Here is a 24,926-nt window from a genome sequence, read left to right on the forward strand (position 1 = left end):
TTAATAACATTTCTTGTGTTTTTGTTTTTGCATATTTATTTCCACATAACAATACATCTCTTTTATTGTTTATTTACTCTTTTTCCCCAATAGACTATAGTCTTTATAAAGGTGTAGTTTTGTGATCTTCATTGCTGTATTGTATTTACCACATTTCTTTGTTGGAATGAGCGAATGTCTTTTACGTGATCTCTTATTTTCTCAAACCAGAAAACTTAGAAATAAAGTTTAGCATTCTTTTGATTGCTAAAGCTTCTTCTTTTAGGTTTCTTTCTGGTTGATATTTTCTGTTTTCTCCTAGCTTCCAGTCTAGCATAGGTCTTTTTCCCCTTGCTTACTATTACTAATTCAGTCCTTTACTAAGCATTTATTAAGTACTGTGATGGAATATAAAGAAAAATAAAATACCCTCCTTGCCTATAATGTGCTCATTTTCTAGAAAAGGGAATGTGATTATATAGAGAGAAATGTGGAGAGTGCTATAATAGAGATGTATTCTAGGATCTGTGAAAACAAAAGGCACAGACCTAACTCCACATGAGAAGAGAATGCTTCCTGATAATAATAACAGTTTTTGACCACGTATTACTTTTCAAATAGTATTTTAAGCACTTCAAAATATTAACTGATTTATGTTTCAACAAGCCTCTGAAGTCAGTACTATTCTCACTTTGTAGACAATTAGAGAAAAGTTGGGTAACTTGCCCAAGTGACACATTGAATAAATAGGAGAACTGTGATTCTAAACCAGGCATTCCACTGTCTGCTCACAGAGAAGACAATGTGTGTCCTTGGTCTGCATGGATTAGCAAGGATTTTCAAGGGTGAGTGATTTCAGGCCAAAGAAAACAGCATGTATAGTAGAAGATAAAATGTTAAGGGAATTTTTGTGTTGTTCATTATGGACAGACCAAGAATGACTTAAAGTTAACCTTGTAAAGGAATCAGAGCTCCTTGCAAAGGAGAAAGCAGTGAACCTGAAGAAAATGCTCACTAAAAATCTGGTGACAAGTTGAGCATTTAAAAGTAATTATGCCAGGTGAGGTGGTGCACACCTATACCCAGCAACTCAGGAGGCAGGGGCAGAGGCAGGGGCAGATCCTTAGGAGGATCAGCCTCAGGAACTTAGCAAGACTCTGTCTCAAAATACAAAATAAAAAGGACTAAGGATGTAGCTCAGTGTTAAAGTACCTTTGGAATTAATCTCTAGTACTAAAAACAGAGAGAAAGAGAGCACCATAGTCCTCATAATGATACCAAAAGAGAGCTGTATGTTCATCAACTCAAATTATGTAAACTTCATACTCTGATTGCTATTTCTTTATTTTGTTTTCTAATCTGCTGTCCAGCATGGTAGGCGCTAACTACATGTGGCAGTTCACATTAATTAAAATTAAAAGTTTGGCTAAGAGTATATCTCAGTGGTAAAGCACTTGCTTAACATAGGTAAAGCCCTGAATTTGATCTCCAGCAGCACCAAAAAAAAAAAAAAAAAAAAAAAAAAAAAAAAAAAGGAAAGAAAAGAAAGAAAGAAGAAAAAGAAAATAAATCAGTTGCTGTTTTAATTTTTCAGTTACATGGGCTACCTTTCATGTGTAGTGGCTATCATTTCTATCACTGCTGAAAATTCTATTGAATTTTTAAATTTCTACCACATCTAAGTATTCCTGTAATTGTACTTTTTAAAAAAAGATTTGTATTATGAATATAATCTAGAATCACTCTCCAGTAATATTAAATATAATTTCTAGGACATTTTCTTTGGCTGTTTGCATCATCTCTGTTTGCTTTGAAGGTATTTTTCTGTTTATTTTGGTCTTTTTTATAGTACAGACTTTCTTTTTTCCAATCATGTTTGAGAGATTGAAAAGCTCATTGGAAACCAGTGGGTGGAGGAAAGGCTTATAGTCTTAGACTTTACTCTCGGGTGATCTCATTTATAACAAGCTGGCTTTGCTTGTTTGTAAATTCTTTGGTGTCAGAGAATGTTTTCTCTGCACAGTTACATTTTTCCAAAAGGGAATCCTCTAGTGTCTACTTAAAGTATATAAACCTGACTCTGCATTTTGAGAGCAGGATAGTGAGAGTGAATTGGGGCAAGCTGAGTGATTCCTTACCATTTATTATTTAGCTTCTCATTTCATGTTGTTTCTAGGAAAAAAGAATATCTTCATCTTCTAAATGCCTATTGTTTTATGTTTGTTTCTATGTTTCAAAAGTCCAATCACGTGGTTGTGAAGTCGGTAGTGTTAGCTGACTGTATGGTCAGGTTGGTGAGGGGACCCAGCAAATAACAACCCCTTTTCAACCTTCCCCCATCTTTGGCCTTCAGAGTCCCTCATGCCTTAAATTCCTGAGCTTTTCTTCAGGTTTCTGCAGGTGGAATTGGCTTTTCATTGATATTCTCTTCTGTTGATACTTAGGTTTGGTATTTCTTCTGCTAAGTCTTTTGATACATTTATCTTTTATCTTCTGTAGTGTGGAAGTATCTGATGTAGTATGGAATTGTCTTTACTTCAGAAAATAGAGTATGGACAAAAGTACCTCAAAATGTTATTGTAGCTAGAGTTTGTGCTTGTATTTCTTGTCCTTACTGTTTTGTGAAGTAATTATTGGAAGAAAGAGTCTGAAAGTGTTCACTCTGCTCCGCATGTGAATTAGTGATACTATAATTTCACCAGAAATCATTCTTAAGTTTTTCATTTCAGAAAGTCAGATGTAGTTGTATTAAATATGTCTGGTTCTGAACAGGAAGGTAATGGCTTATTAAAACAACCATCCTTCATAAGCCCAAATCCCTGTCTAATCCTTCCCTTTTTCATAGAGAAATTCATTATACACCAAACTAGTTTTTTTCATCTAAATTTATTTTTCCCTGTCTGATTTTCTACTCACCTATTTCTGCTTTTTCAATAAAACCATCAGTGGGATATAATTCCTGGAACAATACTGCTAAAGTAATTTTTAATACTCATTCCCTTAATTAAGTTACATTCCTTGTTAATTCTCAATATCCTGATTAATGTCATCTTGGTTGATTTATACTTATTTTCCTTTTTATTTAAGTGCAAAATTTAGATTTTAGTTTATGTGGGAATTTATCACCTGGGATTCATGCCTCCCAGTTGACATTTTTTTGTTGTATCTCCTACTCCCCCCGCCACACACACACACTTTACCTGTCCGTTTTTAAATAAGACTATCATTGACATTCTTTTAGCAGATCATTGTCTTTGAAAATGTGTCATAATTGGGAAGAATTCATATTGGCATTAAAAGTGATTGTCAATACCAACTGGCATCAAGCCACGCTCTTTCTCAAAAACTCTCATTGTAGACCACAGTAACTTTTTATTTCTCACCATTGTCCACTAAAGATGGCATCTGGTGTGGATCTAATAGAAACTAATGTTATGTAACCTTCACTTGTTTTGGGTTGAACTCAGCCACGTTCTTAAGGTAAGATACTTGATTACATTAAAGTACATGATTTTATGATCAGGTGCATTTTAAAGGTTACATATATGATTATTTGTAGACATATTGCCAGTTAATTATTTAACTAATTAATATTGTGTATTGAAATAGTATTCCAATTTAAAGGTGACTTTTTTCCTAGCCACACTTTGTCAATTGCAATCTCATTTCTTACACTATTCATCTTAGGAAATTTTGTTTTTTATTTCTTACAAATGAGTCAATAGAATGGCTTAAGTCTCATTAGAAGAAACACAGACCTGGGAACACAAGACACATTTATAGAAAATATAGGGCTAGCTAAAAGTATAAAATGTTGTTAAGGGACAGATACTTCAAAGCTGATCTTTTTAAGGATAATTTATTTAATTCTAATCTATATCGTTACAGAGGGAAAAGAATTGATTATCTTTCTTCTTCAAGTAACCTTTTTCTTTTGTAGTCTGACCTATCAAGAAGTCATAGTTGGAACAACAAAACTTGTCAAAAGTCGTCTACTGTTAACAGCATCTGGCATAGGAATTATTGCCCTAGACTTAAGTTGGATAATGTTTCAGATGCTACACAATTGAAGGAAAATCCAAGTACTGTGGGCATTAAACAAGTGATTAGTACTAAAGGATTAAATCTTCCAAGGAAATCATCCATGGTGAAAAGACCAAGAAATGGTATGTATTTAGTTTTTCATAGAATACTAGTGAGTATTGGTCATATTTAAGAAATTTTTGTCAAACCTAAGATTGCTAAGATCTTTTTTTTTTCTAGAAGTTTTATAGTTTTGGCTCTTATATTTAAGCCTGTGATCCATTTTGATCTAATTTTTTTAATATATGATGTAAGGTATTCCTTACCTTGCATGTGGCAGTCAAGTTCCAGTATCATTTGTTAAAAAGTTATTGTTTCCTCAATTAATTGCCTTGCCACAGTTACTCCAAATCAGTTGATCCTATAAGAGTGTGTCTTTTTGAACTCTATTATTATGTGCTGTTAATCTCAACTTAGGATCAAATATATTATTTACCACTATAGTTGTAGTACATTTTGAAATCGGGTAGTATAAGTCTTCTAAGTTTGTCCTTCTGTTGAAAAGTTGCTCGTGTTATTTTGTGTTCTTCATATTTTCATGTATATTTTAGAGCTAGCTTGTTAAATTTTTTAAGAAACAAAAAAAAAAGCTGTGGGAATTTAATTGGATTGATCTATCTGTATGGAGAGAGTTAGTGTCTTAACAATATTGAGTTTTCTAATCCATTTAAGCCTTTAATACTCACTAATTTATAATATAGAGATCTTACACATCTATTGTCAAATTTATCCTTATATTTCAGATTATAAGGATAATCTTTAATTATCCTTAATTAAATGATTAATAATAATAATGCTTTAATCGTATTTTTATTTCAATTTCCAGTTCATTGCTAGTATGTTAATCTGCTGTTTTCCAACTTTGCTAAAATTGCCTATTAGTTCTAGTATTTCTTATAGACTCTAGGATTTCTACATAGATGGTCATGTCACTTATGAATAAAGACAGTCTTGCTTTTTTCCTTTTGCAGTTTAAATTTTTTTTTTTTTTGTAGTTGTACACAATGACTTTTATTTATTTTTATATGGTGTTGAGGATCGAACCCAGGGCCTTGCACATTTGAGGCAAGCGCTCTACCGCTGAGCCACAACCCCAGCCCCAATATTTTCTGGAATATTAGAACCTCCAGTAAGATGTTGAACAGAAGTACAAAGAGGGAGCCAGGCATGATAGGGCATGCCTAACTCCAGCTACTCTGGAGGATGAGGCTAAAGGATCTTGAGTTCAAGGCAATTTAGCAAGATCCTGTTTCAAATAAGGACTGGGGATGTATCTCAGTGGTAGAGGTTTGCCTAGCATATACCAGGCCCCAGGGTTCAATCCCCAGTATCAGGATGGCAGGAGGGAAGCACTAAAAGTAGAGTACTAGGTATTGAGAAACACAGAAGTTTTTTTCACCACAGAAGTGGGAAAAATAATTATAATCTCTTTTTTCTCTCTTCCTTCTCTCAGCTACATTGATGAATGGAAGACTAACAACAAAAACAAAACAATGACCTTTGCAAAATTTTAGTACATACTTATTTTTAAGCTCGGTATAGATTATATGCATTTGGCCAAGACATTTTGATTTCTTATGAAGCTAAGTCTTTTTCATGATATTTCTGAACCTTTTTTATTCATATGAAATGGGAATTATGATATATGTTATATAGCATAAAAATACGTGTGAAACAGCAAATAAACCATACTTTTTTCCTCCTTTTTTTCCCACTACAATACAGATAGGCTATTTATTTTCTGTAAATGGCTCATTATCAGTGAATTCTTTATGTTGCACTAAGTCTGCTTCTTTATAACTACCATTTATCGATGGATTTTTGTCTCCTAGGTGTGTACAGGCACACATACCCACAAATACTGGAATAAGTTTAATCCCTATTTTTATGACAGTCCTACAGATACTATTGATAACAGTTATGACTTTTATAAATTTCCTAAGCTAAAAGTTTTTTATCAAGATTGTGTTTTAGATGAAATATAGTTTTTTAATAATCGTGTAACTGCTACAGTGAGTACAATTCTTGAGATTTGGTCTACTTATAGTTGTAGCATTCCTTCAGTCTTTCATCCAGAGACTGTGCTTTCATATGCAAACTGAGATTGCATTAGTTTTTATTAGCATTCTTGACATTTTCCTGGCATTTACCAAGTTTATAATTGAGTTCCTTGAGTTGCTATTGAACCAAGTACAGTTATATTTTAAACTCAAGTATGGGTTACATTACCCTTGTTGTGGTAATTTCAATTCATGTTAGTTTTTAATCTTTGTGTTACCATCTAGTGTATGGGTCATTTGAAAATTATAAAATATATATGGCCTCCTATGTTTTAAAGTTTGTGTTAAAACTTGTTTATATAATGTCTACCAGAATTGGAAAAAGTACAGGAATCTAGAGCGTATAAGACCAGCTTCTTTTCAGACCAAGCATTGACAGTAGTCTCTTTGGCTGTAGAACTTGCTGCAGATCCACATAACTAATACATAACAGGTACTGCTCTACATTGTCCCCTAGGATAGTATGAGAGATACTGAGGTATCTTGCTGAATTCAAGATATGCACACCTTCTGGAATTCCCCTAAACAACTAGACTACCAGACTCATCATAACAAGAAAATGAGTTTAGTCAACAGACTAAACTGCTGTTTCTTCTTGAAGAAGCCTTGTTAGGTATCCTAGAATACTTGATTTTTCTTCTTCTGAAGGACTCATAATCCCCACATAATGAGCAAACTTAGCCAGGGATCAAGATAAAGTTTACTGATCTATAATTTTTGAAATTTCAGTAGTACCTTAGTGCTATTTCTATATCCTAATTCTCAGGCTTTAATCTATTAAGCTTATTCAGACTTATTAAATGTATTAGAATCATTCAGTCTTGCAACTTATTACAGCACCACAGAATGCACTTGATAGACAGGAGTCTTCTTGGGCCTCTTATCTAGGTAATAACAATCAGATGTTTAAAGCAAAAATCACTTTTGACAATGTGTGAGCCACATATACTTTAGAAACTATAAAACATAAAAGGTATGGATAAATAGCTGCTGGTTTTATTGGAACACTTAAAAATAAGTTATTATTTATATATTTATCTGTGAATTGCCTTTCATTTTATTTACATACAAAATTAGGCCTTTATTATAATAAGCATATAACCATATAGAAATGTGTCCTGAAATTTTGAGTAGGGTACATTCATATTAAATCGTACAAATCATTGACATTGAATCTTAACCAATTTAGAAATTGTAAAACACAGCTCAGGTAATTGTTTTTGAATCATTCTCCTGTTTCCTTTTGTGAAGCATAGTTTTAAAAAAGTAAGACTTCACTGTTAGGACAGTGGATACAGACCATGAAGTCAAAGCCAAATCTCTAGGACTTACAGATTCTTTTGTTTTTATTTAGAAGAGCTGTCAGAAGATGATCTATTGAATCAGTATTCTCTCTCATTTACAAAGAAGATCAAGAAAAATAACTGTGAAAATAATGAATCATTGAAATCTTCTGAAATGTTTGTGCCTGCCCTGGAAGATGGAACTATTCAAACAAAAACTTTAAGCACACCACCTCAGACAAGAAATAAATTTGCAACATTTTTACAGAGAAAAAACAAAGAAAGTGGGGCAGTTGTGGTTCCAGGGACCAGAAGCAGGTAAAGATATATCTTCAGAATGTTGTTTATCTGATATATTATGTAATGGGTTCATATTTATTTTGTCTTGAGTTAACATTGGCTTTAGAGCCAGTGAGGCGTAGGACCTGCCTTAGTATGTCTACCAACACATGAGGCTTCAGCTTAGGATTTTGGGACTCTGATAATGTGAAAGTGATATGTATTCAGTATAAATGGTACTTTGATTTTTTCCAAGGGCTTTATGCAATTTTGTGAGTCTTTTTGGAAGTATATTAGATATAGATAACTGTAGAGTTGAATATTAACTGCGAATCCAATACCATGCTGTGTGTTGTGATTCCAAAAATGAGATAGACATACTTTTTGTTTTTGAGACATTTGTGGTCCAGGTGGAAAAATAAGTACATAAACAAAATTTTTCATTTATCGTGGCAGTGTGGTCATTAAAACACATATAAAGTGTTCTGAGAGCATCAAAGGGACAGTGTTTAGAAAGCATCAGTGTTGGATGTTGCTGGTAGGGTGAAGCTGACAAAGACTGCAGCCAGATACCTTCCCAGTAGAGCCAGACAGCTTGAGCAGAGGTTTGGGGATGGGAAGCAGCATGGGGCATGGCACAACTAACTTACTGTGGATAGTTGCTGTTATTACTACCAGAAAGAAAGTTTGGAAGAGGGAGGTGAAGAGGCAGCAGTAGTAGATGGGTGCCAGCTCATGAAAGGCTTGTATGTCAAGCTCAAACCTTGAGTCTTCTTTAGAGGTGATGGGAAACATTTAGAGGGTTTCTTATCAGGAGAGGGTTGTGATTTGATTCTCATTTTAGATAGACCACTGTGGACACCCAGAGAAAACAAGTTTGAGAGGACCAAATGTGGAACACAAAGATCTGCTGGGCTGTTCCCATAGTCCCTGTAAAGGCTGATGAGATTTTGAAAAGTATTACAATTTGGGGGTTAGGAATTTAAACCCCTGCATCAGACCTCTTGGATTTGAGTCTTGTTGTGTTCATGAGATGTTTGACTTGGGCAAGTTTGCTTCTGGGTGTTTTACTTTTCTTTTGTAAAAAATAGAGCTTTCCAAAGTGTTGAGTTCAGTTCAGGCAACTTCCCTGTTCTGTTAATTAAACTTTGGTACATTGAAATAGGCCAGGAGAGACTATTGGATAGAAAGTGTTATTCTATTCATTTACCTCCCAGCCTACAAAAATAAAAATTTAAAAAATTTTTTAACACAGTTGTAACAACCCCAGTGTTGTTGAGACCATTAATTAAATGAGTTATTTTAAGTAAATTGTCTAAGACAGGACCTGATGGTAAACACACAATAAATAACATTTTATTGACTTTAGATGGTTGTACTGTATTAGTCCATATTCTGTTGCTATAACTGAATACCATAGACTGGGAAATTTATAAAAAAATAGAAGTTTATTTAGCTCATTATCTTATATTTAGTTCATTATCTTAGATTTCAACCAATGGCTTACTAAAGGAGGTAGATTCTCTTTTTTAAAAGGTTCTTTCTCCTCCTCTTTCCCTCTCTTTCCTTCTTCCTCTCCCTCTTTTTTCTCTTCCTCTTTTCCTTCCTTCCTCCCTTCTTCTTCTTTCCCTCCTTTCTTTATTTCTCTCTTTCATTCTCTCTCTTCTTTCTTTCTCACCCCACCCCCTTTTTCATTCTGCAATATTGGGGATTGAACCCAGGATCTCACAAGCACTGAGTTGCATTCCAAACCATTTTATTTTTAAAGTCTTGTGTGTGTGTGTGTGTGTGTGTGTGTGTGTGTGTGTTTGGTCTTTGTTAAGCATTCTACCGCTGAACTATGTCTCTACCCCTTATTGGTGTTTTTTGAAGCATTTTTTAAAGCTGCTCCACTGAACAACTAATATTGCTTTAGTAATAACAGATTTAGTGATTAATTTGAAATTTTTTATATTTAAAATAGCAGAAGTTGATAGGGTATAAAACAAGCTGGTAGATTAGAATACTACTTCAAGTTCCCAGGTGATTTGATGCTAGGAGTAAAAGATGATAGGTAGATGGCTAATTTATTTTCTTTCCTACAAAATATGAGGTAAGAGTTGAAAATTGTCCTTTGTGTTATTCATGTGTATGACTGCCAACCATGTGTTAGCTATTCTCTTAGGTACAATGAAGATGCAAACACATAGACAATACCTACTCTCAAACAGCTCGATTTCTCTTTAGGAGTTAAAAGAGTTAAAGCAGGGCTGAGGAGTCAGCTCAGTGGTGTCACCTTGCCTAGCCTGGGCTAGGCCCTCCGTTCCTTTCCCAGCAGTGCAATAAATAAATAGATAGGTTAGGGGAGAGAACACTTATGTAATGATTAGGTCTAGATTAAATATTAGGTCTAGAAATTTCAAATACATATATGGAGAGAATTGTTTTTAGGAAGGCCTGTTTAAAAATTGATTGTATAAATAAATTCTAAATGTGAATGTTGGCATAATAAAAATTAAGCTTTGATTGAAATTCCAGCTCTATATTGCCTTTACTTATAAAATATTGAATCTTGTTATCTTTGTGAGAAAACTCTAAAATACTTAATAATCTATTCTTCCTGGTTTTTTGTTAGGTTTTTTTGCAGTCCTCTGGATTCTGTGGATTGCATATCAAAGAAAGAGAACAGCCAGCCTCTAGATGAAGCTTCTGTCACAGGTAAAGTGACCAATCTCAGTGAGTCAGATTGTCGAGACCTAGAAGGCAAGAAGCTGGTCGATACAAACATAGCACATAATTCAAGTGATCAGGCTCCAAAGGATGTGACTATGTTTCCTGATGAAGAGTCTCAGTCTCTTAGAACCAGCAAATTCACAAGGACTGTTTCACCACCAACTCTGGGAACTCTAAGTTGTTTTAGTTGGTCTGGAAGTCTTGGGGGTTTTTCCAGAACTCCAAGCCCCACCCCAGGCACAGCGTTGCAGCAGTTGCGCAGAGTGAGTGATTCCCTCGCTGCTATGCCTGAGAACAATGCAGTGCCCCAGACATCTCAGTCAAAGAGTGATGAGTCTGGTGGTGAGTCTCCACCCTTACATGACGTGGAACAGTCTTCACAGTCTCAGGAAAGTGAAGAGTTATCATCACACAGTTTAAATGCTTCAAAACTTTCTCAGCCTTCCAGTAAGGATTCTGATTCAGAGGTAAGTAAGTCATATCATGAGACCCCTGTTTTTAAATTTATGTGTAAGAAAGAAAAAGGTGTTAATCATACTATTGAGGGAAATGTGCCTACATTATTTAATTATTGGTTATCTTAATTTTTCATTCTGTCTAGAAAGTTAACATTTCATTATTTTGAAGAACTTCTCTCTGTATCTTTCTTTTTTCCAACTCCTGTACATTTAAACCAACTCTATACTTCTACACCACTGTGTGTTCAAGTTTTGGCATGGTTAACACCTAGGCAGAGGCCCCAGGCACAGTGGCACACACCTGTAATTCCAGCCCCTCAGGAGTCTGAGACAGGAGGATCGTGAGTTCAAAGCCAGCCTCAGCAACTCAGTGAGACTGTGTCTCTAAAATACAAAATAGGGCTGGGGACGTGGCTCAGTGGTTGAGTGCCCCTGAGTTCAATCCCCAAAAAACAAACAAACAAAAACCACCTAAGCAGAATAATCTATAGAATAAAAATTTATTATAAATTTGCTACTTAAATTAATATAAGCTTAAATTCAGATAATATTTGAGATCTTATAAAGAAATGACCCTATTAATGTGAAGTTGTCTGTTAAGTTTTAGTACTTCAGAAAATATATACTTTCATTTATTTTTATTTCCTAAACTTTATAATAAAATAAAATAGTAATATCAGTGATTTTATAAAGCATCTTAACCACTTTTTTCTTCTGTATAAAATATCTTTTATTCTGATTTTGATTTTTTTATTTCTGACTTTGATTTGACTAAAATCTCCTAGTAAGTACTGCTCATAAAATCCAAGTGACATAGTTTAAAATGACCTAGTGGCATTATCTCAAATTTACCAACATAACATTCTGTTTTATTTTTACTCAAATTATTACCACATTGTAAGAACAATTACAAACACAGTAATATTTGACAGTTTGATGTCTGATAATCCTGAGTGTCGAATAACATCTAATAAATCAGTACAGCTTATGTTCTTTAAAAAGAAAATATTTAAATTCTCAAAGGAAACTTGAGTTATATTGGGTTCTAGTTGAAGGAAAATACCAAGTTAAAAAATGCAAATAAATTGTTTTCATTTGAAGAAAGCTGAAATCAAAAATTTATATCAGTCTTTCATCTGTAGCATTTTTTAAGCCAAACCCTTGACTGTCTTTAAGACTTCAATATTCTTTTCTCTGTTTTACTTTTTTCATATTGAGTACTGTCCTTACTAGTCTAGAAGACTGTTTCTTTTAATGTGTGTCTCCATTTTAGTGCCATCTTTCTCATTTTTCACGGATACTACTTTTCCTCTTGGTGTGTTTTGAGTACCACCACAATTGCTATCACTTGAACATTTTTTAATAAAACATTACTGTCAGGGAGGATACTTGCAAGTCTGCTGAGCACCTTTGGGGCATTCTATTTCTTTTTATGGTGTGCATCTTTGTTTCACTTTATAAAGTTTTACCCATGTCTTACTGAGTAGCCGTCTTTATCAGCTCACAGATGGAACTCTGCACACTTGTCTGAGCTAACCATTTTTTATATTGACCTGTTATAGAAATATGAACCTTTATCCTCCAAAAGTAAACAAACCAAGAATAATTCATTGAGTTGTCTTTTTTGCTGCCAGATATAATAAATTCCTCTTAGGATAGATTGTTAATTATAGGCATATGTGTATAACCTCAGCTATTTGGGAGACTGAGGAAAGAGGATCACAAGTTCAAGGCTATCATGGGCAACATAGTGACAGCCTGTCTCAGGAAAAACAAAAAATATGTGTCAGTTTGATCATATGACTGTGAGAAATGGGAGTCTTCAGGTTGAAAGTTCAATGTAATCTTAGGATCTTTCTCAGGATCTTTATTGTAAGAAATGGTTTAGCCCAACTGGGCACAGTAGCACGTGCCTATAATCCCAGTGCTTGGGAGGCTAAGGCAGAAGGATCACAAATTTGAGGCCAGCTTCAGCAACTTAGCAAGACCTTGTCTCAATAAGTAGAAATAAAAATTTAAAAAATGGGGATGTAGTTCAGTGTAAGGTACCCTTGGGTTCAATCTCCAGTCACAAAAATAAAAAAAATGATTTGGCCCAGAGTCACCGCTACTGTTAGCTATGAGGAAGAATATTAGAGTTTCTGTAAGGTACAAGTCAGTGGAGTCTTACCCACTATGATTGTGGTTGTTGTTTGAGTATATAATACAGCATAGAGTTCCAATATATTTTTTTTTAATCTTGAAAAAGGAAGAAATAAAGCTTTTTGAGTGTTTACTCATCCTTTTTTATTTTATAATGTTGAACATGTTACAATTTAAAGAAGAGATGTAGAGCTACATTGGTTCAGCTTTTTATAGCTAATAATTTATGAAAACCATTAGTGTAGTATGGGTAAAGCTATAGTATTATAGTGAAAGATTCTAATTTTATCTGAGTCAGCATTTTGACATGCTGCTCAAATGTTTCAGAAAAGGAAAAGCCTTCAAAATTTTAAATATGTTTTATACAATTTACTTCTCTAGGTGAAACATTGCCTAGTTTCTTCAATGAAACTGGCAACTATCATCCTTTCCATATTAAATTTATTTTCTTTTATTAATTCCATGCCATGTTTTTAGTCTTTTTCTATGAAATTATTTTCTCATCTTATTTTTCTTCCTGTTGAGTATTGGTTAGTTGTCATGAAAATACCACTAGTAAAAATCTAATTTATTTTCTTTCTGATCTGGGGATATAGGAATCTGATTGTAATATGAAGTCACTTGATAATCAAGGTAATCAGAACTATAAGCAGTGTTTATCTCGTTTCTCAAAGAAAGACACACTTCTAAGGAACAAGGTAAAATATTTATTTATTTTTAATTTCAGAAACTATACATGCTTACAACAAGAAAATGAAAAATATAAGCAAAACTTATAAATTAAAATACTTAAATTGTGATTTATTTTAAAAAGTCGACTTTCTTACTTTCTAGAATAGTATCTGTGCTTAAAGATAGGTATTTAAGGTGTTAAGTTGAAACTTCTTTTACAGGTAGTAAGATCTTTTTCCAAGTACTATTATATAATCCTTTTGTAGTCATTTACCCTTAAAATTTTTTTGCTATAGTTAAACAATATTACAACCAAGGTCTTCTGGGTAAATAGTTGAGTACATACCCTGATTATCTGTAGGGATAAATTCCATGGAGTGATATTATTGGTCCCAATGCATGCATGTTTTAATGCTTTGACATGTATTACAAAATACTTCTAAAATCTGAGGACCCAGGATAAACCAGTTTTTTTTTTTTTTTTTTGGTAACTTTTCCATTCTTTATACACTCTTTGCCAGATTATATACCTTCTATTTTATATATCTCTTAATTATACTGAGAATCAGCAATAAAACATCAATGGCTCCATATTATCCACAGAATGAAAATTAACTCTTCGATGGAAATAAAAATGTTGATAGAAGTTAAGTACATAATGCCACATTTGTGCAATGGAAGAACAGGCAACTTATTCAAAATAAAAGTCAGTTCTACATGTGAAAAAGAAAAATCTCTAAAATATATCATTCATTAAGTGGAATCAAAGAAAGCAAAGTAATTATTGTGTAGTCTGCTGTCAGTTTTGTGTGCATGCTCATGTATGCAAATAATTTAGTGGATGCACAGAAAACTGGTAACAGCAATTGCCTCTCGAGAGGTAAAATAGAAATAAATGAGACACATTCCTCTCTGTTCATTTATGACTCTTAAATTTTATGCTAGGTGCAGGTATTACCCATTAAAATATTATGATTATCTCTATAGTAGTCATTTGTAAATAACACATTTTTATACTTTGTTTATGCATTATTTTTTGGTATTGATGAATAAACAATACTTTTAAATTAATTAAAGGTAGTTGCCTAATAGAGTAATGATAACATGAGCATTTAATCTTTAGGTTCCTGGGCTGTGTAAATCCAGTTCTGTGGACTCACTTTCCACAACAAAGATCAAACCTCTAGTACCTGCTAGAGTCAGTGGACTAAGCAAGAAGTCATCAAGCATCCAAAAGAGAAATCATCATAATGCTGAGAACAAGCCAGGATTACAGATAAAAATAAGCGAGCTCTGGAAAAATTTTGGATTTAAAAAGTGAGTTGTCTTGTTCCTTGTTCTGAAATAAGATGAGCTATTGTTGTTTTCCACAATTCCAATCCCTGTCTCCCAAATCTCTCTAGTTTCATGTGAATCAATTTCTGTTTCTCACACCATCAGTTTTCAGTGTGGCTTCTGGAGTCTCTGTTTCACCTATTACTTTCCCAGGCCTTAAATGTCTCAGCCTTCTTTCCTTCTTATTTCTTAGAATTTTAATGAGAAGAAACTTTTAGAGAGAGGGTAAGAGTACTGTGTTATACTTCCCTAAATTATCATATCTAAAATGGGGAGAATCACAGAGTTTACTTGATGAATTTGCCAGATTTCTAATGTGTGTGGTAAGCATTGTTTTAAAATAAATGATCTTTAAAATTGCTACATATTCTTCCTTCTGTTAGACTTCAGAATAAAGCCACAACACAGCATTAATGTATAATTATTTTCTTATACTTTCTCAATAAAGCAAATGTGCTGATAAGCTTAATAAATATGTGTATCGGGGGAGCAAACATGGGGATGATAGAATTAAACTTTACCTGATAGAAGTATTGTCACAGTCAGATGAACTGGTATGAGTAGAAATACTTTTCAAGTATTAGACAATTGTTTCTTATTTTGTGTATATGTATGTAAAGTCTAATATTAAACTCAGCAACAATTCTCAAACTTTATTTTCAGGAAACCTTTATACAGGAGCACTTAACTATTCCAGAAATGAGGAAAGACATTTAATAAAATACTCAATTTTTTAAAAACAATAATAAGCCATGTGAACATGCCGTATTTTTTTATGAAAAAAAAAATGCTATATTTTCCAAAACAAAAAAATGTAAAGAGTGGCATTGTTTTTTTTTAAAAAAAATGTAATTTTTTTTTTTTTTTAGTTGTAGTTGGACACAATACCTGTATTTTATTTACTTGTTTTTATGTGGTGCTGTTGATTGAACCCAGTGCCTCGCACATGCTAGGCGAGCTTACTACTAGTGAGCCACAACCCCAGCCCAAGAGTGGCATTATTTTACATTTGCAGATGTTTTTGTGTATGATGTTTTGGTTGAAAAGTATATGAAAAAATATGACCCAACACATATTTGCATTTGGAAAGTGTTTATTTTATTTTACTTTTTTAAAAGATTTTTGTTGTTAAGTTGTTGTTGTTGTTGTAGATGGACATGATAAATTTTTATTTTATTCATTTTTTTATGTGGGCTGAGGATTGAACCCAGTGCCTCACACATGCTAGGTGAGCACTCCACCACTGAGCCATAACCCCAGTCCCAGGAAAGTATTTATTAGATAATTGTAAGCTTCTTTCTTTGCCATTCCACCAAATTTCAATAAATAGTAGTTTTTTTTAAGGTTACTTACAACAAACTGTGAGTTCAATATTTATTGATTGTTTGGGAAATACTGGTTCATTGAATTGTACTTTTCTTACAAATACTGACTAATTTCATTTTATAATATAAGGAACAAAATCACAATTAGCAGTCTTAAACATTTGGAAGCTTTCCAGCAGAGGACACAAGTTTTTCAGAATTTTAGTTTTTACTTAAAAGTTTGAAATTTATCTGGGCAATGAGTATTGTTACTTATTTCCTTCATGATGATGCTCTCTTTGTTCCTCATACCTAAAAATTGTTGGGCGTTTTTGTTGGCTTTTGGTACCAGTGATTGATTTACACATGCTTTCTATTTTGTCACAAAATGTTAAGTATACCAAAGGATTGAGATTTTTAAAAATTAGTGATTTTTACTGCTTCATCAAGTATATTCTTGAAACTTTTTCTGGGTTTTTTTGTTTGTTTTAACTGCAAGTGCACAATAATGGAAAATACAGGAGCACTAGCATTACTTAAGAAATTTCATGTCACTGCTTTGACTCATGCCAAGTTGCTGGCCATTTTACCCAATTCCGCTTTAGCATTAGTACAAATGTCAGCACAGTGGAAAAACAGATAAGGTCTAAAAATTATTATAAGATAATTTCTATCTTACAAACTCCCGGAAAGTGTCTTGAATCTCCATGGCCCATGGAACATATTTGGAGAACTGCTGCTGGAGAGAAATGAAGGATGCAACAGTATTACATGCCTTTAGAAAATAAGACTTACTGGTGTTTAATTTTGTTAACAGGAAATAGAAATATGTAATCTTCATAATAAGATTAATTTGTAAGGACATATAGCTGTCTTTCATTAAAAGCAAGAAAGGAGATAAAAAAAAATTGGGTTTAATCATTTGTTATGCTTCACCTATATTGATTCTTAGCCAGACTTGAGAAGAGTCCTACAGAGAAATGAATTAAAATTTCTCTATTGGAATCTTTCTGCCTTAGCTACTATATATCTAGTAATGGCCTAGCACCTACATTGAAAGGCAGGAAGGGACTTTAAGAAGAAAAACTCGAAATTTATTGAAAATACTTAGAGGAGAATCTGAATGTGATCCACAATGAGTGAGAGATTATCCATTAAAGGGTTTTATCCTTTCCATAAACCTCTATTTTTTCCAAGTATTTTATTGTCTAATAATCATTACCATAAAAATACCTAATTTATTTTATTGTATTTTGCAGAGATTCTGAAAAACTTCCTTCTTGTAAGAAGCCCCTGTCTCCAGTCAGAGATAATATCCAACTAACTCCAGAAACAGAAGATGATATATACAACAAAGCTGAATGTTCACATGTTCAGAGAGCAATATTTCAGTAAATTCAGACTACTGGGAAAATCTGATCAATTTGAGCTCCCTATTTGAAGATGAGGGAATTACCAGTCTGAAAGATTGGTTCTTAAATGCCCCTTTTTAAATACAATACATTTTGTATATTAACTACGTAATTGTTTCTATTGCTCAGCTTTTTATATTTTCATAAGAAGCTAAATAGAAGAGTAATTTAGTCTTTGACAGTTTTTTTTTTGAAGCTTTTATGTTAACTGGGCAAATCCACTGTGGTTTCTAAAAATCTACAGACTTTTATAATGTCCAGTATAAGACAGTAAATGGAAAGCCACAATTCTATATAATCTTTTTGTTATAGAAGAAATCACTTTCTTAAGCCTTTAAATATTTCCAGTTGCCTTTCTTGTCTATCCTCAGCGTTGAATTGTAAATAAAGCTACTCGGATGGGAGGGGTAGTTGGAAGGGTTAACGGTCATTACACAGATGGAAGGATGCTCTATTATCCCTGAAATTTGGTTGTGTTATGGGTTGACAGTGGAAGAAAATTATTTTCAGCCTCAGGTAAAAGAAACTACTTACATTGTTAATATTCTTAAACTTAAAAATAGCTTCAGTCTTTTTTTTAAGTGTGGACTAAAAAACACCCTTAAACACTTATTTAAAATTAGTTCCTGAAATAAATAAATAGATAAAATTAGTTCCTGAAATGCTACATAAGATACTAAAGCTGCAGATCTGTGAAAGGTACACTCTGCAAAGAAATAGGCAGATGCCTAGAAAAAGAATCACCTACACAAGTGAAGATCTGCAATGACAGGAAGTAGAGACATCACTAAAGTATTTTTGATATCGAGCATAAAAGAGAGGGACCCAGAGTATTTTAATTTTTAAATAAAAAATAATATTAAAGAGACCCAGTCTGGAAAAGACCTAATCCCAAGAGCAAAATATTTTAATTCCTTGTGAATGTTTCCTGTTGTAGAACAAATTAAGAATGTGAATCAAACATTTTCTACAAACATCTCATTCATAATGATAACTTAAATGGTAGAAAATGAATAATATACTATAAATCCACAAGGGTTAACAGAATGGAAGAAGAGACATCAGGTATGGAAACTGGATTGGGGGGTAGAGGTAAATGATTTACAAAGAAATGATTTTTTTTTTTTTTCCTGGTGCCAAAGACCAACACGAGGTAAAATTCTAGGTGGGCTCCGTAAGGAGTGACATGCGGTTCCTGTGAAGCCAAAGGTTCAAAGTAAGACTGAAAACAGGATCGGTTTTGAAAACCTTTAAAAATAGCATGGAAAATCAGTATATACACCTGTAATGCACCAATTTTTTTAATGTGGAGGAAAAAATTGGCATGGGAAAAAGGGAAGATGGCAGCAGTCCCAAAGTTTTCAGTTTCCAAAACTCTCATTTAACAGTGATTGGATAGCAAATCAAAAGCTCACAAACATTTACAATAAATTTGGGTGACATGGCATACTATGTCCCAAAGTATAAGTGTGTGAAGATAAGCCACCAAAAGCTACAGTAGCACTAGATGGTATTGGCATTTATTCAGGTGAAATAGGTGTGGGGAGAAGATACATAATGAACTGAAAATTCTGAATGACCATCCAAGTGCACAGCAGGCCAAAGTGAGGGCAGCATTTGAAATGGGAAGAGGCCCTGTCTATTTCAATGGTGAATTAATGCAGGATACCTGCAGTCAAGTCTGAAGCCAACCAATCCCTGTGAGCCATGAGAGATGGAGACTCCTCCACCAGGTTTGTCAAGACTCTTCCAGGCTAGGGTACCTCAGAAGTCAAAACTGAGCAAAATATGGAAAAGATAAGTATACAGTGAGAATAGCAGCCAACCAGAAAATCAAAACAGGTTACCCTAGTTTTGAACACTTAAAAGGTAGAAAATTTCCCATGAACCATGCATACCTCTCAAAGTTTACTTAAACAGAAACCATAGGCCAGGTATGGTATACATACCTGTAATCCCAGCAACTCAGGAGGCTGAGGCAGGAGGATTGCAGGTTCAAGCTCAGTCTCAAAAATTTAGTGAGGCCCTAAGCAACTAGTGAGACCCTGCTCAAAACTTTGAAAAAAAAAAAAAAAAAAAGCCTGGGCATACAGCTCAGTGGTTCATCCCCCAGTACCCAAAACAAAAGAAACCATAGGAAATATTCTAGGTCAGTCTTGTTTAGTTATTTTCATTAAAAAAAAAAGGGGGGGGGAATGAGCAGAAAACATTTTTACAGTGAAAATCAGGCTCTCAGAGCAGGTCAAAACTAGTTCATTGAGAAAATTTAGCATTGAAAAGGTTCAGTAAACATTAATAAAAACATTTCAGAAATGAAACCTAAACTAGATGGGATAAAAATATTGTAGATAGTGATTTGAAAGAAGATGGTATATACCTGTTATGCTAGCAACTTGAGCCTGAGGCAGGAGTACTACAAGTTTGAGGCCAGACTTGGCAATTTAATGAGACCATATTCCAAAAAATAAGTGCTGGGAATCTACCTCAATAGTAGACCACCCCCAGGTTCGATTCCTGGTAGTAAAATAATAAATGGAAAAATATTTTTAATTGGTAACAAAATTGAAAGTACAGAAAGAAGGATCAATATACAGAAAATAGGAGTCTGAAAAAAGTAATTGTGTAACTTTTTAAAATACATATGAAAATATTTTTAAAGATGCGGTCTTGTACTTACGATTGTTGACCCAGAATACTAACACCAAGTATAAATAGTATACTTTAAGGGAAAAATCCTTTGGGTAGGCAAAAACAATATATAAGAAAAAATGTAGATGATTATCAGAGTTTTTCAGTTACACACTATGCTGGAGAAAATAAATTAACATTTTTAAGATAGTCTTGGGAAATAAAATGGAAGACAACCTAGCAACAAAAGAAATAAACTGTGCACAATATGGATGAGTCTCAAAAGACTTATAGGGCTGAGGTTGTGGCTCAGCGGTAGAGTGCTTGCCTAGCATCCATACGGCACTGGGTTTGATCCTCAGCACCACATAAATATAAAGATTGTTTCCACCTATAACTAAAATATATTTTTTTAAAAAAGAATTATGCTAGGTGGAAAAAAAGGAGTACCTACTGGATTCCACTTATGAAAAAGGTTTAGAAAACATAAACATAATTAGGAACAGAAAGCTTATCAGTGGTTATCTGGGTATGAAGGGTTGGGGGTAAGGGAAGGACCATAGCCAGGCACAAAGAAACTGGGAGGTGATGGATATGTTCACTCCCTTGATTTTTGTTATTAGTCAGCTTTCTTTTACTAAAATAAATAGATGAGCAAATCAACTTATAAAGACAAAAGGTTTGTTTTGGCTCCACTTTCTGAAACTGACAAGATGGCATATTGTGGTGGAAGCACAAGAGGGAGAAAAACCACTCACCTCATAGCCAAGAAGCAAAAGAGTGAGGAAGAGACCTGGGTCCCACAATTCCCTTGAAGGACATGAAGACGTCTTATTAGACTTTACAGTCTCTTAAGAACACTACTGTGAGGACCCAGCCTTTAACACATGAACCTTTGAGGGACATTCAAGATCCAAACTGTACTAATGGCTTCATGGGTGTAGGCATTAAATCGAAACCTGAATTGCATGCCAATGATATCTTAATAAAACCTATTCGGGGGGAAAAAAAGATAGTCTTGGGGAAAAGAAGCTGAGTTGTTTGTGGAGCCTCAGATGGAACCCAGCGTCTCACGCACACTAGACTAGCACCCAACCACTGAGTAAGCACCCAACCCAAGCTGTTATTCGACTCAACACAATAGACTTTCAAGTGTAAAGGGCAGAAGCAACTCACCCAACATAGAAAATAGGGGAAATATTCCCCTTAAGCTCTTCCTCAGGAATGTGCCAGAAAACCAAAATAACGAGATATAATGATATAAAGACTGGTGGTGAAACTGGTGTGGTGGCAGGTACCTGTAATCCCAGCTACTTGAGAGGCTGAGGCAAAGATGCTAAGTTAGAGGTCAGCCTTGGCAATTTAGCAAGACTGTCAAAATGTGAAGGGTTGGGAGCTGGGGAATGTAGTTCAGTGGTAGAACACCCCTAGGTTCAATACCCAGTACTAATAAAAAAAAATAAATAAATAAGTGGTGATCATTAAGTATAGTAACCTGCAATCAAACTAAGAGTTACAAGGGAGGCAGTATAGTAGATAAAAGCAAATGCAAAAAAGAAAAAAAATGGTTTAGTTGGTAGTCTGATAGCGTTGTTTTGACACTGTCTTGTGTATAATGTGGAGTAAAAGAGGTTGAGTATGGGATTCAGGCATACACTGGAGATACTGAGTTCCCTTCCAGACCACTTGGATAAAGCAAATATTGCAACAAAACAAGTCATAAAATTGTTGGCTTCCCAGTGTATATAAAATTTATGTTTATGCTACTATAATCTTGCAAGAGCATGTCTAAAAAATGAATATATGAACTGTAAAAATATTGCTAAAAGAATCCAATATTTATCTGAGCCCTCAGCAAGTTATAATTTTTGCCACACAAGGGCTTGCCTCATATTGATGGCTGCTGACTGATTAGGGTGTTGGTTGCTGAGGTTGGGGTGGCTGTGGAAATTTCTTAAGATAAAATACGCGTGATTTGGTGCCTTGATTGACTCTTCCTTTCATGAAAGATTTCTCTGTAGCATGCAGTGCTATTTAATGGCACTTTACCTACACAGTAGAACTTCTTTCAAAATTGTAATTAAGTCTCTCAAATCCTGCCTCTGCTTTATCAATTAAGTTTTTGTAATATTCTAAATTATTTGTTGTCATTTTAACAATGTGCACAGCATCTTCACCAGGGGTAGATTCCACCCCAAGAAACTTATTCACCCTCATTCATAGGAAGCAGTTCCTCATTCATTCAGGTTTTATCCTGAGATTGCAGCAATTCAGTAACATCTAAAAACTCCACTTCCAATTCTAGTTCTCTTGCTATGTCCATCACATCTGTAGTTACTTCCTCTACTGAAGTCCTGAACCACTCAAGGACATCTATGAGGGTTGGGATCAACTTCCTCCAAACTGCCATTGATGTAAATGTCTTGGCCTCCTTTCATGAATCAGGAATGTTTTTAGTGGCATCTAGGATGGTAACTCCTTTCCAGAGGATTTTCTGTTTACTTCGCCTGAATTCATCAGAAGAATTATTTCCTATGGCAGTTATTTTATATATGCATATATTGGTACCACGGCTTGAACTTAGGGGCACTGGACCACTGAGTCACATCCCCAGCCCTGTTTTGTATTTTATTTAAAGACAGAGCCTCACTGATGGCTTAGCACCTTGCTAAATTGCTGAGGCTGGCTTCAAACTTGCAATCTTCCTGCCTCAGCCTCCCCAGCTGCTGGAATTAAAGACATGTGCCACCATGCCTCCCACAAAATATATTTCTTAAATAATAAGACTTAAAAGTCAAAATCCCCCTTCTTGGACTATACCCAAAAGACCTAAAAAGAGCATACTACAGGGACACAGCCACATCAATGTTTATAGCAGCACAATTCACAATAGCTAGAATGTGGAACCAATCTAGATGTCTTCAATAGCTGAATGGATTAAAAAATGTGGCATTTATACACAATGGAATATTACTCGGCACTAAAAAATAACAAGATCATGGCATTTGCAGGTAAATGGATGGCATTAGAGCAGATTATGTTAAGTGAAGTTAGCCAATCCCTAAAAAACAAATGCCGAATGTCTTCTCTGATATCAGGGTGGTGACTCAAAATGGGATAGGGAGGAAGAGCATGAGAACAAGACTACCATTAAATAGGGAAGATAGGTGGGAGGGAAAAAGAGGAGGAAGGGGAGTTGCACGGAAGATGGAAGGAGAATCTCATTGTTATACAGAATACATATATGATGTTGTAATGAGAAAAAGAAAAAAAAAGTGTGTCACATTAGATTGGATAGAGAGAAAGGATGGGAGAGGAGGGGAGGAGTAGGGAGGATAGGAAGGGCAGCAGAACAGAATAGACAATATGATTGATGTATGTACAATCCATGTATGTATTATATGTCAAAATACATTCTGCTGTCATGTATGACTAAAAAAAATTTAAATTTAAAAAAAAGTCAAAATCATTCCGTGATCTCTGCCTGCAGGATGAATGTTGTGTTGGCAGTCCTGAAAACATTAACCTTATACTTCTCCATCTGGGGTCATCAAGGTGCATTGTTAATGAGCAGGAATGTTTTGAAAGGAATAGTTTTTCTGAACAGTGGGTTTAAACTATTCAGTAAACATGCTATAAACAGATGTGCTATATAAATCAATTTTAGTTATTCTACTTACAGAGCACAGGCAGAGTAGATTTAATATAATTCTTTAGGGCCCTGGGATTTTCAGAATAGTAAATGAACAGTGGATTCAACTTCAATTTACCAGCTTCAGACGCTCTCAATAAGAGTCAGCCTGTCCTTTGAAGCTTTGAAGCTAAATATTGACTTCTCTCTAGCTATGAAAATCCCTATAATCATAGCAACTTGGGAGTCTGAGGCAAGAGGATCACAAGTTTGAGGCTAGCCTCCGCAACTTAGAAAGACCCTGTCTTTTTTTAAAATGAATAAAAACAAAGGGCTAGGATGTGGCTCAGTGATAAAGTGTCCCTGAGTTTAATCTCCAGAAAACCCAACCCTCCAATCTAAATCTAGTTATGAGAGTTCTAGATGGCATTTTCTAATAGAAGCCTCTTTGATTTACATTGAAACCCAGTGTTTAGTATAGCCACCTTCATCTGTTACCTTTGCTCTATCTTCTGGGTAAATTGTTGCAGCTTCTACCCCAGTACTTGCTGCTCCACCTCGCTAGCTTTTGATTTAAAGTGAAAAACTGCAAGTCCTCCTTTCACTTGAACACTTACAGGCCATTTTAGTAGGTTAATTTTGATATTGTTGTGTCTTGAGTAGGGAAGCCCCAGTAGACAGAGACATGGCAGCAGCTGGTTGGTGAAACAGTCAGAATACACACAACATTCACTGATGAAGTTTGCTATTTTATTCAGGTATTGTTTGTGATGTCCCAAGACAATTAGAACGATAACATCAAAGATCACTGATCGCAGATCACCACAGCAGACTTAACAAAATGAAACATTTGAAATGTGAAAATTACCAAAATGTGGCAGACACTATACTATTAGATAAATGGTGCTGGTAGATCTGTTTGATGCAGGGTTGCCACAAACCTTTAGT

At 34.5% G+C, this 24,926-nt stretch overlaps 1 protein-coding gene and 1 non-coding gene across 2 annotated transcripts in view; both read left to right on the forward strand.

Annotated features, from left to right (window-relative positions):
* Positions 1–17,702, forward strand: part of Exo1 (exonuclease 1) — a 29,845-nt gene extending 12,143 nt beyond the window's left edge. Inside the window, exons 10-15 of the mRNA XM_076831923.1 lie at positions 3,920–4,145; positions 7,477–7,723; positions 10,299–10,863; positions 13,593–13,694; positions 14,792–14,985; positions 17,567–17,702. Of these exons, the coding sequence (XP_076688038.1) occupies positions 3,920–4,145; positions 7,477–7,723; positions 10,299–10,863; positions 13,593–13,694; positions 14,792–14,985; positions 17,567–17,702 (1,470 nt within the window). The remainder of the gene's footprint in view (positions 1–3,919; positions 4,146–7,476; positions 7,724–10,298; positions 10,864–13,592; positions 13,695–14,791; positions 14,986–17,566) is intronic.
* On the forward strand, positions 8,780–8,910 carry LOC143379726 (small nucleolar RNA SNORA36 family). Its single transcript, XR_013088512.1, has one exon. It is a non-coding gene; the product is annotated as a small nucleolar RNA SNORA36 family (small nucleolar RNA).
* Positions 17,703–24,926: the final 7,224 nt, after the last annotated feature.

This window comes from Callospermophilus lateralis, chromosome 13 (assembly GCF_048772815.1).
Source record: "Callospermophilus lateralis isolate mCalLat2 chromosome 13, mCalLat2.hap1, whole genome shotgun sequence".
Classification (NCBI taxonomy): Eukaryota; Metazoa; Chordata; class Mammalia; order Rodentia; family Sciuridae; genus Callospermophilus; species Callospermophilus lateralis.